Raw genomic sequence first — 15,244 nt, forward strand, 5'->3', positions numbered from 1 at the left:
TGTATTTGTGTATGTAAGCTTGCAAGCAACAGATACCTACCAAGAGGCACCAGCAAGACACACAGTCAGTGTAAAACATGTCCTTGCGCAGTAACAAATCCGCTCAGACAGTGGTGCTATAGCATACCGTAACCGAGCATGGCTTCCAGCCTCACTCTGTGCATGTCACAAACTGCCCACAATCTTGATTTGGACAGAAAGACTCAAATGTTGTTACTGCAATCCTAACTTCATTAATGAAATTACATACTAATTGCTTTGGTCAATAGCACCTCAAACACTTTAATTACTTAAGAAGCTGCTTGCTGTCAAGAACTACAAATGTAGCTGTATCTTCCATCCTATATTTTGGTTTCTTACGGGTGTTTTTCTTTTGCCCCACTTTAAATGTGCTGCGCTTTTATTTTTATTTTTTTAGCTAAAAGCATCATTAGTTTGACAGAAGCCTATCCATTTTAACAGGCAAAAAGAGATTTAAGTCAATTAACGAATTCAGAATGATCTTCCCTTGAAATTTCTTGGCTTTAGGAAAAGTGCTGCAATCTTCTGCATCCCAAATGCAAGAACGTCAGCTGCTTCGAAATGATGCATTTCTCAAGTATCCTCACATGACACAGCTCGCCATCCTGGAGTGCTGTCATGAACCACTTGCAGCGCTGTGTTTACATAAAGGCAGAAATAAATACTCCAGCGCTTATCACAGCCAGGTAAGTTCGAAGACAGTGATGACTGAGGTTTATTGCTACAATGCTACACTCTGGGGATAAGTATTACTGCACAACTGATATCAAATTACAACAGTTCTTCTACAGATTTCTCCTAGTTTATCAAACCAGGAAATTGGTCATTTTTTCCCTCTTCTATCACGTGAGCTTAAAAAAAAAATGCTGGCTTATTATGTTTGCTTTATAAATGATAAAGAAATCACAGAAGGATACTATTCTAATTCATTTTGGAGCACGTTTAACGCCACAAGAAGATTTTTCAAAGCTAAAGGCACCATAAATAATGCAGAACACTGCAATATCATCAAAACGATTTTCTTTGGAGCAATAATGTGCTTCCACTGATGATGTACAATTTCTTGTTAGATCCTTAATGAACCTGTAGACTATCTATGTTCAAAACAAAGCAAAACAAAAATGCAAGGAGGCTGTCTTATTTGGCAAATACACAATGTAAAGCATAAACCACAGCACTGGCAGTGTTACATCAATATATACAGTTATCTACAAGTATTATGAAGTTTTAGGAGGAAAAGTAAATGAAATTTGTTTCTGTTTTCTGATGTGCTTATACAACCATGAGTTCTTAACTAAGATCATAAAATGGATGAAACCCCAACACAGTTTGAAAAAAGACATTTATAAGAGCTTCTGCACCACAGAAACTGCTAGAAATAGCTTCATAGCTTTCTCCATCTCCAACAGCCCTCCAGTGCAGACTCTCCATCCAAGCTTCCTCCACAATCCCTGGGGACTCATTTTGCAATTTACCTTGCATGAGCTGAAGGACAGCACTCTTCCTTTTGTACTTGACTCAAGTAAAATTCAGATTCTTATCATCTGACTATTCCATCATGGGAGGCACTTTGTCAATGACAGCCAGTTACTTGCTTGCTCTTTGCTACCACATTAAACTCTATAGAGTCCCCTCTACCAACAATCCCAATTTTGTCCCCCCTAGCTAACTCTTCTGCTGATACCCCTGCCCCAAACTGAGGTTGTGCTAGACCACTCTGCCTTCCCACAAGCCCTCAAAAAAGAGCATATGAAGTAACCTAGACAAGGCACATCACGTGTTTTGACTGATGTTTTTTGGGCAGGCGTTCAACATAAAGTTCTCAACAGCATTTGCATCAGGTCAGTGAATAAAACACAGCCTGCTATATAGTAGCATCTTTCTGTATACAAGGACCTACCATGAGTATAAAATACTGTAAATGGATTGCAAACCTATAATGACAATATTATACCCATAGAAGTTTGAGATTCAGTTCCTTCCAAGCCTATTTAAAAGCTATTTAACGCACACCACAGAAAATCTCTTTCACCTCATATACTTGAAGCCACCAAAGATGTATTTAGATAACAGCACAAAAACATTTTTCCTCTGCCCCTTCCGTGTCAGCTTTGTGCTCACAATGAATAGAGATCTAACACTGAGGGATGAGCCACCCTCTGCATTTGTATGGTAACATCAGAAGGACTGATTTCAGGCTGGACCTGGGACACATGCAATAGTCAAAGTTAACCTCCTGAATTCACTCAGTATAGGGCTCTATGTTTGCCTGAAATACAATAATAGGTGCTCAGCTCTACATTCATTGAAAACAAACTCACACAAACTATTTTTCTTGCTAAATTACCTGTATTTCTAGTCCAATACGAATGCCTACAAATGCTTCTACTGCAGCATTTCATTTCACTTGTTAAATCAGAATAAACTTCCTTCAGAAAAAGTGTTGCTTTTTTTTGCCATTACCAGCTGTACCACCAAACCTCTGGGAGACACAAGACCCTGGGGAATGCAAATGGTCTGAGAACAGCTTACTTGAAAGGACAGCTTTTTTCAGGGGAAAGTTATCAGCGCTGCGATCACGAAGCGCTCCTGCTCAAACAGTCACTGTAAGAAAGGAGGCTTTCACCCAAGCAGCGTCTTTAACAAATTTCTCCACAAGAGTCTCAATTTGCCTCGGAGCCAACAATCTGCCAAATTCATCTCTGAACTTGTTCTTCAGTGAGAGATCTCTCTGTTCTGTGTTTCACCAGCCTAGCGCAGCAGGAGACATGTAGCCTGGCCCCAACTGCTATGCACTATTGCCATACAGAGAGAGGGTTGAGAGGCTTTTTGTTTTGCTTTGTTTGGCTGTTTTTTTAAACAGAAGGTTTACAAAGATACACAATGGCGGAAAGATATTACTACAAACATAAATACTGTATTAGTAGACATCTTGGCTCCTACAGTAATGAAAATGAATTATATCTCATTCAACAGTTACACTCCAGCTAAATGCTAAAATCATCTTAAAGAAACTCCGTGGCTATTCACCATGCTTTATGCCTCAAGTGGTTTTCCCTTATCTCATCCCACATTTATGTCATTTTTTTTTTTCTTTTTAGTAAACATTCCAAGGTCAGTTTGCAAGGCTGCTCAGGACTCCCAACTTTGGTTTCATACCCCCACACACATATACAGAGAAAGCTTCAACTATCCTTCACAGCTTAATTCACATCTCTACTTCGAGTTCAGAAATATATCCCTCCCATCCTTCTTAAAAAGCACATTCACAGCACTTAAATCTGCATTATCTTTCACTACTTCCAAGTCGTATACCACATACAAACAACTCACTCTATAGGATGGCTACACATCACATCAAATTAACAGTCTACGCTTTCCCCTATATAATAAGATACAATCTCATGTACGTTCATGTGTTGTGTGCTCTTTCCAAGCCTGTATTAATTACAGAAAGTGGGAATGAGATAGTTTGCTTCCCTCCCTACCAGTGAGTGAAGCCCCATCCACTACTGAAAATATACCGTTTAGGACAAGACAAAACTGTCTTTATATTTCCACACAGATTTCTACGCGACACTTTGTGTCTGAAGGCTGCTCCAAAAGTAATGCCTCCTGTTTTATTATGTTGGTCCATGACATCAGAGGTGGATGTTGGTGGTATGGCAGTAGAAGATGAACCTTCCCACCAACATTCCATTACATTTTGTTGCCATGTGACAGATGGCAGCAGAGGGGCAGTCTGACATGGAAGTATGTATGAAGCAGAAGTATGTCTCTGAATTCCTCCATGCAGAAAAAGTGGCACCCACTGACACATTCATCGACGCTTCCTGAATGCTTCAGGAGACCAAACAGTGGACATGAGCACAGTAAGGCTGTGGGTGGTGCAATTCAGCAGTGGCCACAGTTATATGAAAGAAAGACAACCCGTGTTCTGGGCAGCCATGCAGGCTTGGGTTTTCTATTTGTTTTTTTGTTTTGTTGTTGTGGTTTTTTGGTTTTGTTGTTGTTGTTGTTGTTGTTGTTGTTTTTTGGTGGGTTATTTATTTACTTATTTTACATGAACATGGCATGCAGACTCTTGTTCCTTGCTGGTGCAAATGCATAGCTAACCGTGATGACAATGTTGAAAAACAGTGTTTTGTAACTGAGAATTTGCTCTACCAAATAGTGTTACTGTACTTTTTGTACCTGCTGTAGTTTCCATGGAAATAAATAGGAGATGCTACTTTCAGAGCAATCTACATAATATCCAAGCCTCAAAACAATATCTTTGATCTTCAAAATAGTTGTTGAGGCCAGGAGGTTTTCCATGGAAAGCCATAAATGACTCAGAAGAGTTGCAGTGGAAACACTTCAGTTTTGATTATGTCTCTCCAGGACTGGTTCCCAACTTAATGCCATAAACAAAACAAGAATTCATCTATGAAAACAGCACGCACCCTATGAAGCACATCTCAACCACATACTTGACAGAAATTTTGCAACAACAATATCCTCATTTTGCTAATGGGAAAAACTTAGGGAGACAACCAAGAGAGATTTGTATCATCCCACGTAAGAGGTAATTTGTTGAACAAGCACTTCTAGCTTCTTGCTCAGCAGTCAACACCAGCAAGTACTGCTCTCATCCAATGAGGATGTATAGACATAGGTCTTACCAGCACACTGCTGTCATCAGAACTTGTGTCATTTTATACAGTTCTGGCTATCTAAAGTCCAACTTCAGACATGAACTTGGAAACATTTTTTTAAACACAGAAAATCATTTGGTACTTAAATAAACACAACTTTGCCAGTATGAGAGACTGCTTTCACGTTCACTCAACAACAAAAAAAATTATCCAGGTAATTTAGTGACATTTTCTTGAATATACCTCAGTATACACTCATCTTGACATAACTGAGTAGAGTTAAAATTGCTGATACAGACCATGAACACATTCCAATGCAACTTGTTTGAATCAACTAGACGAAATATATTTCCATACTGGAAAAACCTGGAAATCTGCAGTCCACAGATTCACAGTTATCTGGCAGAACCAATGTCTTTTATAAACAGATTAGAAAATACATTTTTAAGAAAGACGTTGTTTAAAGCTTTAACTTGAATTGGGCATTTTCTTCTCAGCTACAAGATGTGTTCTGTCTTTATTTGATGATTCCCATTTTCTAGTACGTAAGCTCCTGCAACTTATCCTACTATACAGTAAATGACACTAAAATCTTAAACTAGTTCTATGCTTGTTCAGACTGCTTAACCTAAATTTGAAGTAATTGTGCCAGCCAAGTCTTAAAGCCCTTTTTGTTTTCAAGTACCATGCCAACTTTTGTTTAGTACTCGTAATTCCTCCTCAAACTTAGACCTGCAAACAAGTAAAAAGGAAGCCCGGTAAGCTGCTGAATCGTAAGGAATTCTGAAGCCTTTGCTGAGAGAACCGCCATGTCTCAAATATGCCTCATTTCCCTCTTGCAAACAAGTCTTACTTACCCTTCATTCTGTTTCTTAACCCTGGAAATGTTAGTGATTTAAACATTGCTTGATTTTATGTATCGATTTGCTTATTCTAAGGGGAGCAAAGTGAATTTCTGTATTCCTTCATAACATAAAAGCCTCGTTTAGAAGATGAAGCTCATAAAAAGAGAAATTAATATATATTTTACTTCACCTGAGGCACTGGAAATAAGAGACAGAAACCAAGTGTTAAGACACTTTATCGTTAGGACAAACAATGGAAGGAAATAAAGAGCTGTACTGCCTGTTCCCCACCCTCTCAGCACTTAGATAGAGACCAAAAATACAACCTTAAAGGTCAGGGAAAATAAAAACCTAAAAACTGAATACACGTCTCACAGCACTGTTTGCAGACAAGAGGGCTGCATTGTGTCAGCTATTAGAAATTATCTGCCATCACCAGAGAGATCAAAGGTACATGGCTGATCAGAGGCAGAACACAAATCAGTTCAGTGTTCTTCAAATGGGGGTGGGAGTAACTCAGGTCTTTATCTGAAGAAGTTAAATGGATTTTATTCTGGGAAAAAAAATGATGTCTAGTCCCAGAATTGCTAAATTGTACTGGCATACTAAGGCTGTTAAAAGGTCTCTTGCCAAGCTCAATTCTAGCTAGTTTCAAGAATTTAGGGAGAAAGTAGTTTCTGGCATGACAACTTCCTCCACTTTGTCACACCACTGTTACGACACTCTTAGAAATAAGTTTTGCAGGACAGTTGGGAGGGGAGCTGTATGACAGCACAGAGGCACTGTGCTCTGCATATTGATTTCACTAAAGTAGGCAGAGATTTAAAAAAGAAAACAGTTCTCTCTTTGGTCATAGAAATTTCAAATATTGCATGCATCGTGAATTTGGTTGCAATTTATCTGCATTTATTAATATCCCAATGAACAGAATATCTTTATTTCAAACTCAAACTCAGTAGCGATGAAACCAGATTAGCACCTTCAAGTCTTCCAAACAATGAAATACTAAATGGCAGTTCTTCCCCTTGCTCTTTTATTTCAAAATTAGAGATACTTATGCTCCCCCCCAAAAAATTTGTTTTAAGCAGTGTATTATAACAGGCAGTATAGCAACAGTTAAAAAGATTGTTTCCGTCTTTGAATATACCCCTCCCCTTTACATGTCAAATCAGCTTTGAAGCTTCAGATTTGATTTTGGGCACAGTGTTAGAATTTGAAGTTATTATGATATCAGAGAGACACTGTTTTTCTTGAACAACTGCTTTTGTTATGGAGTGATTAAAAACTAGGCTACCTAATAAATCAATTTTCCTAGCTGGAAAGTTCATTATGCCGAGACAATTTAAGTGCCCACAGACATGTTTTGACATTTGGCTATGACATCTTCACTGAAAGGTTCAAAAAGTTCTTGTATAAAGCAAAATGCACTTAAAAGACACCTCCGAAGAGGGAAAAAATAAGCAGAACCCATGGACATACGGGAAGATGGTAGAGTAGCACTATCAGGAATTCAGCTCAGTTAAAAACGTCATTCCTAAGTTACCAGCAGAGCCTTTCCTGCTGGTATTACTTCCCAACCTTCTTCTCTCAAAATCTTGACAGTACAAATTTAGTCAGATTACAAAAGAAAACATAAGCATAAATAAAGGCAATAAAATTATTCCAGAAAACATATGAGCTCATCTCAAGGTTTTACAGTTAACTTACATTGATTAAATTAGAAGAGGGCATTTCAAATCACTCAGCTCAATTATGGACCATTACCTCAAATGGAAGAAATAAGCCACCTAGGAAGCAGAGGACAACTTGAGACTGCAAGTCTCCTCATACTTGTTGGACAGCAAATACATCAGCATATAAAACAATAAAAAAAATATTGAAATCTATTGCACTTGGCCGCTTTAGTAATCTGCTTACAGAAAGGATGACGTAAGTAGTTAAGAACATAGATTTACACAGGAGAGAGCACAACAACAGTAGGATTTGGGGCTCATTTACTCAGAAAAAAAAAAACACCAACAAAAAAACAACCATGAGATGAGAGCTCAAGCAATGAGCTCAGCCCAAGTACATGGGAGAAGTGCCTCATCAGAAGCACATCTTGAGACCTTGCTTTCCGTCTAGTATCTAAGTTTCCTCAAGCGTATAATTTCCAACTGGACACATGAGCTCAAGTTCCACGCTACCACCTGAAGAGCAGCACTGTTTCACGTGGATACCGACTGTTGTGGTTTCCCGCCCATCACTGAAGCAGACTGCTGGTTTCTAAGGCTCAAGCTTTACAACCTGCAGGACTACATCCTCAGCCAATATTCCACACTGACAACAGAACTTAACCTTGCTCAAGTTTGACCATCAGCCACAAAAGCGACTTCTTAACACGGCGAAGACTTCTTGTGAACTATTACTGCTTGGGAGGCTGGAACAGACAAACCAGACAGCCAGATGCCAAAAGGAAACTTCCCAATAGCTTTTCTCCGGATGCCTGCCAGCTTGTGGAAGGTACTGTTACCCATTCCCTCAGCAGCCAGCCCAGCCTTGCATCAGCCTACCAGCAGACGAGCGCTCGGCAGGCAGCCAGCCTTGCAGCACAACTGGAAGAACACAGGAGCTATTTGCGATGGCAATGACATCACCTCTCTGAGCTGATGGACCTCTGGGAAAGCATGCCAACAGCCAACGAATACATTGTTCGAGCGTTTGCCTCCTGCCAACAGAACAGGTTCCTGTACAGAGTAACACACCCACACCTAGGAGCACCCCACCACCTCACCTCACGTTTCACTGTGCTGCAATAGCTGGAGCACACACTACCAGAATTTTCCACAAGACACCCAGAAGTGCACTCCTTCCTCCTCCAGGAGAAAAGGATACCTGTGCACCAATCCCCTGCACTACCCCAGCTGAAAGCTGGCCCAAGGACTCAGAAGTCCAACCACTCCAACATTTAGTCTTAGCTCCACTTAAGTGATAGCAGGAAATACACATCCCTTAGGTTAGGACCCCCCCCAAAAAAAAGTTTTAAGAAGGAGACGCTATTAAATAAATTATAACCCTTGTGGGCATTTTCTTAGAGTCATCACACGCATACTTCAGGCTTATACTAGTATTACACCAACTTGTTTTCAAGTACATCTGTATAAAGGGTGAGGGAAGAAAATGCCCACTTGCAGAGTGAGACATCGAGAAAGCAGCACCAGAATCACACTACCCAGATGCCCAATTCAGACCTTCCCCTCCCAAAGCCTCAGGCAAGAATTTAGCAAGAACAAGAAATGAGCCTCTAATCACCCTAAATTTACACCTGATGAATCTCCTCTAGCAATAACTGGAATCAGAAATCTTGAAAGAGATAGTGTAGGAACACCATCCCTCTGTCTTCAGTATGACAAAAAGACTTAATCACCATAAAACCTATGCAGCTTCAGTACCTAGGGATGGTGTTATGGACTACCTTGAGTAGGGAGCCCTACTCCTCAGCCCAGCTCCCACAGCGCAACTAACTACTCTGCCCTAGAAACTCTTCTCTGTTCTGTTAGAACACATCAAGATCATTGTTTATATAATAACTCTACCTTTTTTTTTTCCCCATAAATCACAATAGAAAATAGGCTTAAAATTTACTTTGACATTCAACATGAATAGCAAGCATGTATTTATAATACTGTAATACTCATTTTATACTTAAAGATCTCATTTGTAGAACATCCAGTGAACAAGGGCACCTAAAGGATATCACACTAAGTACTATGCAACCCAGATAGAGGGGTCCTTCATTACCAGACTACCCCATATTTGGATATTTGAGTATTTTTTTAATCCAAACTCATACCAGGTAACTTCAGCAGAATACTTTCAATTTTAAATATCTTGATACTTATTTAAACTCTTACAAGTTAACGTATAGTCCTTTTCTCCCTTATTTTACTGTCCAGTTAAGACAGCAACAGTTAATCCCCTAGTTAATGAAAAATAAAAGGAGATCTGTCACCCGCAAATATGTTTCTGTGAACACACACACGCTTTAAACTGTTCTTAGTCTTCTCATTTCACTGATTCCAGTCAATCATCATTAGCAGCTTTTGTATATGCAGTTTTCCTGACACTCCATCAGCTAGCCTATTCTGTCATCCCATAGCTTGATGCAGATCTCTGAAGTTACCCTGTATTAAAAAAACAACCTACTTTGCCTTCTTTTCAATTTTCAAATTGTTTCAATTCTCTGAGTTCATACGTTTGGGAACTAATATAATTAGGGAAGTTAAACTTCCACACAGCTATTGTGGGTGCCCTCCTAGTAACTGTGCTAACAAGATTCATCACTGAGTACAATAGAAGCCTTCTCTAAAATAAAACAAAGGTACTGTAATGAGCAAGGCAGGAAGTGGGAACTCAGTTCTGAGTGTAATGGTAGTTAGTGTAAATCCTTTCGGCACTAATGGTGTTTTTTTTTCTAAGGCTGGACAATGACAACAACGTTTATACAATACATGAGAATTCATGAATGTCTGGCAGCTTTTGGCATTGTCTGTAATACAAACAAACAATCTGTATTTCATTCTACATTTTCCATTCAGTACCAGCTGGATTCTGCAAAAACATGGGTTAGTTCTGATGCACCAAATGACTGATTCATTCTAGTGGGATCCCATAACTGAAGCATACCAGAGGTAGCACTGGTACATACTGAACACATTCTTCAGCTACAGAACTGTAACAAAACCACCTCAATTTCACATGCCTATCCCCAGACAGATGCAAGAGGCAACACATTTAAAGCAAGTAATAATAGTAGTGCTGGAGAAAGAGGCCTATGCAAGATCATTTCTCTAAGTTTAACCTGAGGCATCATACCACTTCATCTATGTCCACACTCATTCAAAAATCCTTATTTATTTACACAGGCTCATTTATTTTCCTTTAAGAAGCATGTTAGAAAGGTAGATTCCACCATCACTGACTGGTATCCCCTTTACAGAAACTCCCTATCAATTAGAAGCCAAGTGTAATACTGACCAATGGCAACATGTTCACCATCTTGCTGTAGGCAAGATTTCTACCACAGCCAGCCAAGAAAGACCAAAGGGTGAGCCGACTGTTGACTCTAACAACTTATCTCACTGTTGCCAAAACCAGAGGCATGGCAGCATTCGGCTCAGCTCTCTCTGGGAACTCCTGGGACAAAAAGCATCAAGTCCAATAACAGATGAAACAGCTACTAAGAGAACAAATGCAGAACTAAAAGGAAGATGAATCTTTCACTGCAGACCCATGGCAAAATGCATTTGTACAGATACTGACAGTCACCTCTACAAGAAAATACAAAGAAAGCACCAGAACTGCATGATTAATACTTCAATTAAAAGTTCAGGCGACAGAATGCATCTTATTTATGCCCAACTTCAAAATCCTGCATTATAATTAGGTACAGTATCTCAAAGGTATGTTAAGTATTAATAAAAGGCACTGCCCATAAACTTCACTGCTGGGACTGGAGTTGGCATAAATTACCGCTTGTTAGAAAACCAAACAGAAATATGAGCTCTGAAACGCCTCAATGAAGAAAAGCCCGGGAGTATGAAGTGAGAAGAGAAACAGCAGCAGCATAGCATGCAGGTTAAGCTTACCCCCTGAAGTCTAAGGGTAAATAAATGTAGTTGTTTTTCTAGTTTTCTGTAGTATGTTGTATTTTGCTATCATATTTCATACGGCAAGGCCGCTGTTAGTTAGCACAGGGAAATCAATTAAGTAACTTTATCTTGCTAACAAAGCACATTGAAGAACAACTTCTGTGGCACCCAATCGTGGGTGCACTCAACCGAAGGGAATAAGGCTGAGCTACCAGATGGTTAGAGAGAAAGGAGAACCCTTGGGATGGGGCAGGGGCAGTGACTGCTGGAGCTGATGGGCTCTAATAAAGATTTCAGAACGCTATCTCAGTATTCTGAACTCTTGAATACAAGAGTTCAGATGTTTGACAGTTTCCAGTTCTGTCCAGTGCTACTGGAGAGGGCACGAATGCTGCAAGCATCCTTGTCACTGTGAAACACAAAGGATATGCAAGTACTAAAAGTTTTACAGAACTGAGACATGGCTAAGTAGGCTTCATCTCCACACTCCTTGGGAAAAAATGAAATGATTGCTTCCCTCCCCCACAAAGCATGTTTTTACTTCCCCTTCCTCTTTGTGGGTTTAAAGATGGTAAATAATCATTCTGACCACTTCCATGCTTCTTTCCATAATCCCTCAGGAAATGCCACAGTTCAGACGTTTTTCTTCCCCATGCTCTAGTCTTTACTACACCTTCTGAGTGACTGCTAGAGAAACACTTGACTTGCTGTCTATTAACTGTTAAATACTGGCTGTTGGACTTTCTCTGGTGGACGAAACAGCCTGTTGGACTTCCTACGGCTTTCAGTCAGTAGCTGAAGTGTATCTGCTTCTTCACTGAATGTTAATACTGTTCCACTAGATGAGGTTTTGTTTTTATTTATGAGGTAGCTTTTGGGAATATAGGTAAGAAATCCTAGTTCCTGTTGCCTGTGTTTAGTACCTTTATTATACTCACTTGCAGAATTATTGGTAAATGAAGACTACATAATGGTTATAGATAAAAATGTATGTTATTAACTTTTCTATACATAAGCAGTTATTAACCTATTCATAGGAAAAATACCATTCCATGTGCACTCAACTTCCAACATTTGTTTTACATAAAACCTGAGTATTTTAAGACTCTTTGCTTTATGTAAAGCATTCTCTGCTACCAAATCAACGTCTGCTTGAGTAAAAGAATGATTCAGCAGGAAACACGTACTTGAAATACCCTTCACAAGAAAGAGCTTATTCATGCAGGGACAGTTGGCAGGGATATCTCAGTCTCCACTTGCATGCTCTTTTTCCAGTTTGTGTAGAAAAGATTCAGATGCCTCAGAGGAAGCTAATCACCATTTTTATAGGCTGTGGAAAGCAGGGTCTGGTTCAGAATTGTAAGTGCTTGTACCAAAGCTGCCTGAGTAAAAAGCAGAGGGCTGTAAGTTAATGTTCAAAAGAAACTGGCAAATCTGCTGTGCTGACTGAGCAAGGTGGTCAGGTATGAATTACAAGGGTATACACTAAAAACAAACAGAAAAATTAACTTCAGAAACTACTGGGAAGAACAGCTGTGTCCTGATTTAGAAACAGGCCTTTAACTACCAGTAGCCTCCATTAAAGCATCCTGTGTAAAGATATCTACTTTAGAAATTAGTTTGGACCATTTTGCACAGACATTTGACTCCAAGCAGAGCCACACTCCAGGTGACCCCAATATGGATCCATTCAATATTGTGACATTGCTAGAGGAACAGAAAGACCTGAAAAGTAAGTACTACCCTGCTAGGAAGATGTCAGGCTACAAAGTTCTTACTTGGTCATCAAAACACAATGCTACCTGTCTATTCAATATCCATTCAGACTGCACAAGCAGCAGCCATATCTACTCTCACTCTACAGCATGACTTAAACCACACTGAAAGTGTTAAAAAAAAATCCTTAATTAAAGAGGGATATTCACAAATAGCTTCAGAAGAAATCACCTACATAAACCTGCTCCAGGATTTGCACATCTCAAGATAGGTGATATTAATGCTATGCCCAAGAAGGGAATTGTGCTGCAGGAAAGCATACTACAATGCACTGCTTCTGCTACTAAGTTTTGGATTTTTCTTTGGGGCAACCTGTTATTTCCTATTTTCAACAAAAAGTAAACTTTTAAACCAGAAAATCTAAGGTGAGAGATACTCGATATGTTTGAAACCTAAACTGTATTGAGGACCTACAAGTCATGAAATTCCAGCCTTGCTGCCCTTGGCAAACCAAATAAACTGGATTTTTAAAGGAAAAGTTAAGCATATAGCTTTTAGAAGACTAGGTGCAAGGACTTGATTCCAAGTTAAGCCATCAGGAACCCTAAAGATAAGAGAGCTCACTGATTAAGACAGCACTTTCCATTATTCATTATTTCTAAGACAAAAACTGAAGGTGAGTTAAATGGTCTCCACTATGACAGTAAATATCTTTTTTTTTTTAAGGTGTCTGAAGTTTTTAAAGTATTTTTTTTTAAACACTGCAAATGCTGAATTAAATTTCAGTACTCCCCTAAAAACAGGAGAACATTTCTTCTGCTCAGGCTAGTTAACTTAGATCGAGCTAAAAGCCTTCAGATTCTAAGGCTAAGCAGAAGTTGGTGCTCAGCCAACTTCATCCACATCTCACAGCAGTTGTGATGAAAAACCCCACATCTCCAGCTCTTCTACTCCAACCACCCAGAGCTTAATTTCATAAATGAGAAGGAAAAAACGCAAAATGGACACAAGACTTTCTCTTCATACTCAGCACTCCCCACTCATCATTCCTTACCTTGGTGATTTAGGGACATGCGATTAGATGGTTCCTGGAAACCTGGTTCCACCAGATCCCGCCGACCATGAGCTGAAGTCTGATCTACATTGTCCTAAAAAGAAAAGAAAAGAAAAATCTCAATGAAAACAGGCACACTGCTCTCTGTAAGCTATGCTGCGTAGAACCAGTAACACTGACACAAGAAAAATCTCTGCTTTCTCTCTCAAAATGAATAACCAGTATTGGAGGATGGGGAAAAGAACAGGTTAGTGCACACAGAGGGGATACTGGTCAACTACAGTAATACAGGCAGCACAAATCCAGAATAAATGATGCTGATGGCTCAATTGGATGTCAGTTTTACATTTCAAAATGGGAAATAGCAATGTAAATGCATTTCCCAGTTCAACAGAAGTTTCTTCTTGCATCAAATTATGCGGAGGCTTGGGGTTTTGTTTTCTTTAATTCCAGCTCTGTGGCTTAGGGGTTTGTAACTAATTAACTGGACTGAAACAGATTCAGTAGTGAACTACCAAACCTCGAGAGGAATCAGAAGTTCAATTTAGATAAACATCCACGGTTCTGGATGCCAACCTGAATTTTTTTCATACTAGAACTCTCACAAGATCAGGTTTCACAAAGTTTTAACACAGACTGAATTTGGCTAAGTCTAAAATACCATGGTTTCTCACAGGGCTTGCCAAAAATGAAGACTAAGAAAAAGCAGGAAAATTGAAATATAAACAAAAAAAAAAAAAAAGAAAAGCAAGATAAGTCACAGTGGGTTTCAGAAATATAAGTAGAAAATTTAGAGCCGGTACACAGTTTTACAAAGCTAGAATATCCTTGTACATACCAGTTCAATGTTACAAGGAAAAACAAAAGCATGTACATGGGAGTTGACAGCACAAACAGGTAACTGCTCATGATATACATGACAGCATACACTTTCTTACTGCGTCCAAAGTGCAAAATAAATACACAATAGTACTTATGTCAAGGCACAGGAACCACCTTCATGGCAAATTATGCAATTACGGTAGACTAAGGACATGGACTCTGAGCAGCACTTCAACGACATGTAACTGTGAGCTAAACTCAACAGTTCTAGCTTACAGAATATAAGCTAACGCTCAAAATCAGAATGTACACAGTGTTTCAGGGTAAGATGTAAGAATGTAAATAATTAGATAGGATATTAAATAAATTATATTACCTATTCTTCAGAGAGACTGCTTCAAACAGCATTATTTGGGCTTTGCTTAAAGAACTGATTGATACCTAAAAGGTTCAAGCACAACCCATGAGTGCCTTTAGAGCCAGCTCCACTGGGGACCAATTCAGGAACCCACAGGTGCT

General features: G+C 39.3%; 1 protein-coding gene across 8 annotated transcripts in view; it reads right to left on the reverse strand.

The window, feature by feature from the left end:
- The window catches only part of GRB10 (growth factor receptor bound protein 10), a 141,753-nt gene that overhangs the window by 70,974 nt on the left and 55,535 nt on the right, over positions 1-15,244 (reverse strand). For 7 of the 8 annotated variants that reach the window (XM_025147273.3, XM_015282308.4, XM_046924477.1 and 4 more), the window contains one exon: positions 13,904-13,997. In XM_025147273.3, coding sequence (XP_025003041.1) covers positions 13,904-13,997 — 94 coding nt within the window. Of the gene's footprint in view, positions 1-12,320; positions 12,516-13,903; positions 13,998-15,244 lie in introns of all 8 variants that reach the window. The other variant, XM_046924480.1, reaches the window with a different exon arrangement.

This window comes from Gallus gallus, chromosome 2 (assembly GCF_016699485.2).
Source record: "Gallus gallus isolate bGalGal1 chromosome 2, bGalGal1.mat.broiler.GRCg7b, whole genome shotgun sequence".
NCBI classification, from domain to species: Eukaryota; Metazoa; Chordata; class Aves; order Galliformes; family Phasianidae; genus Gallus; species Gallus gallus.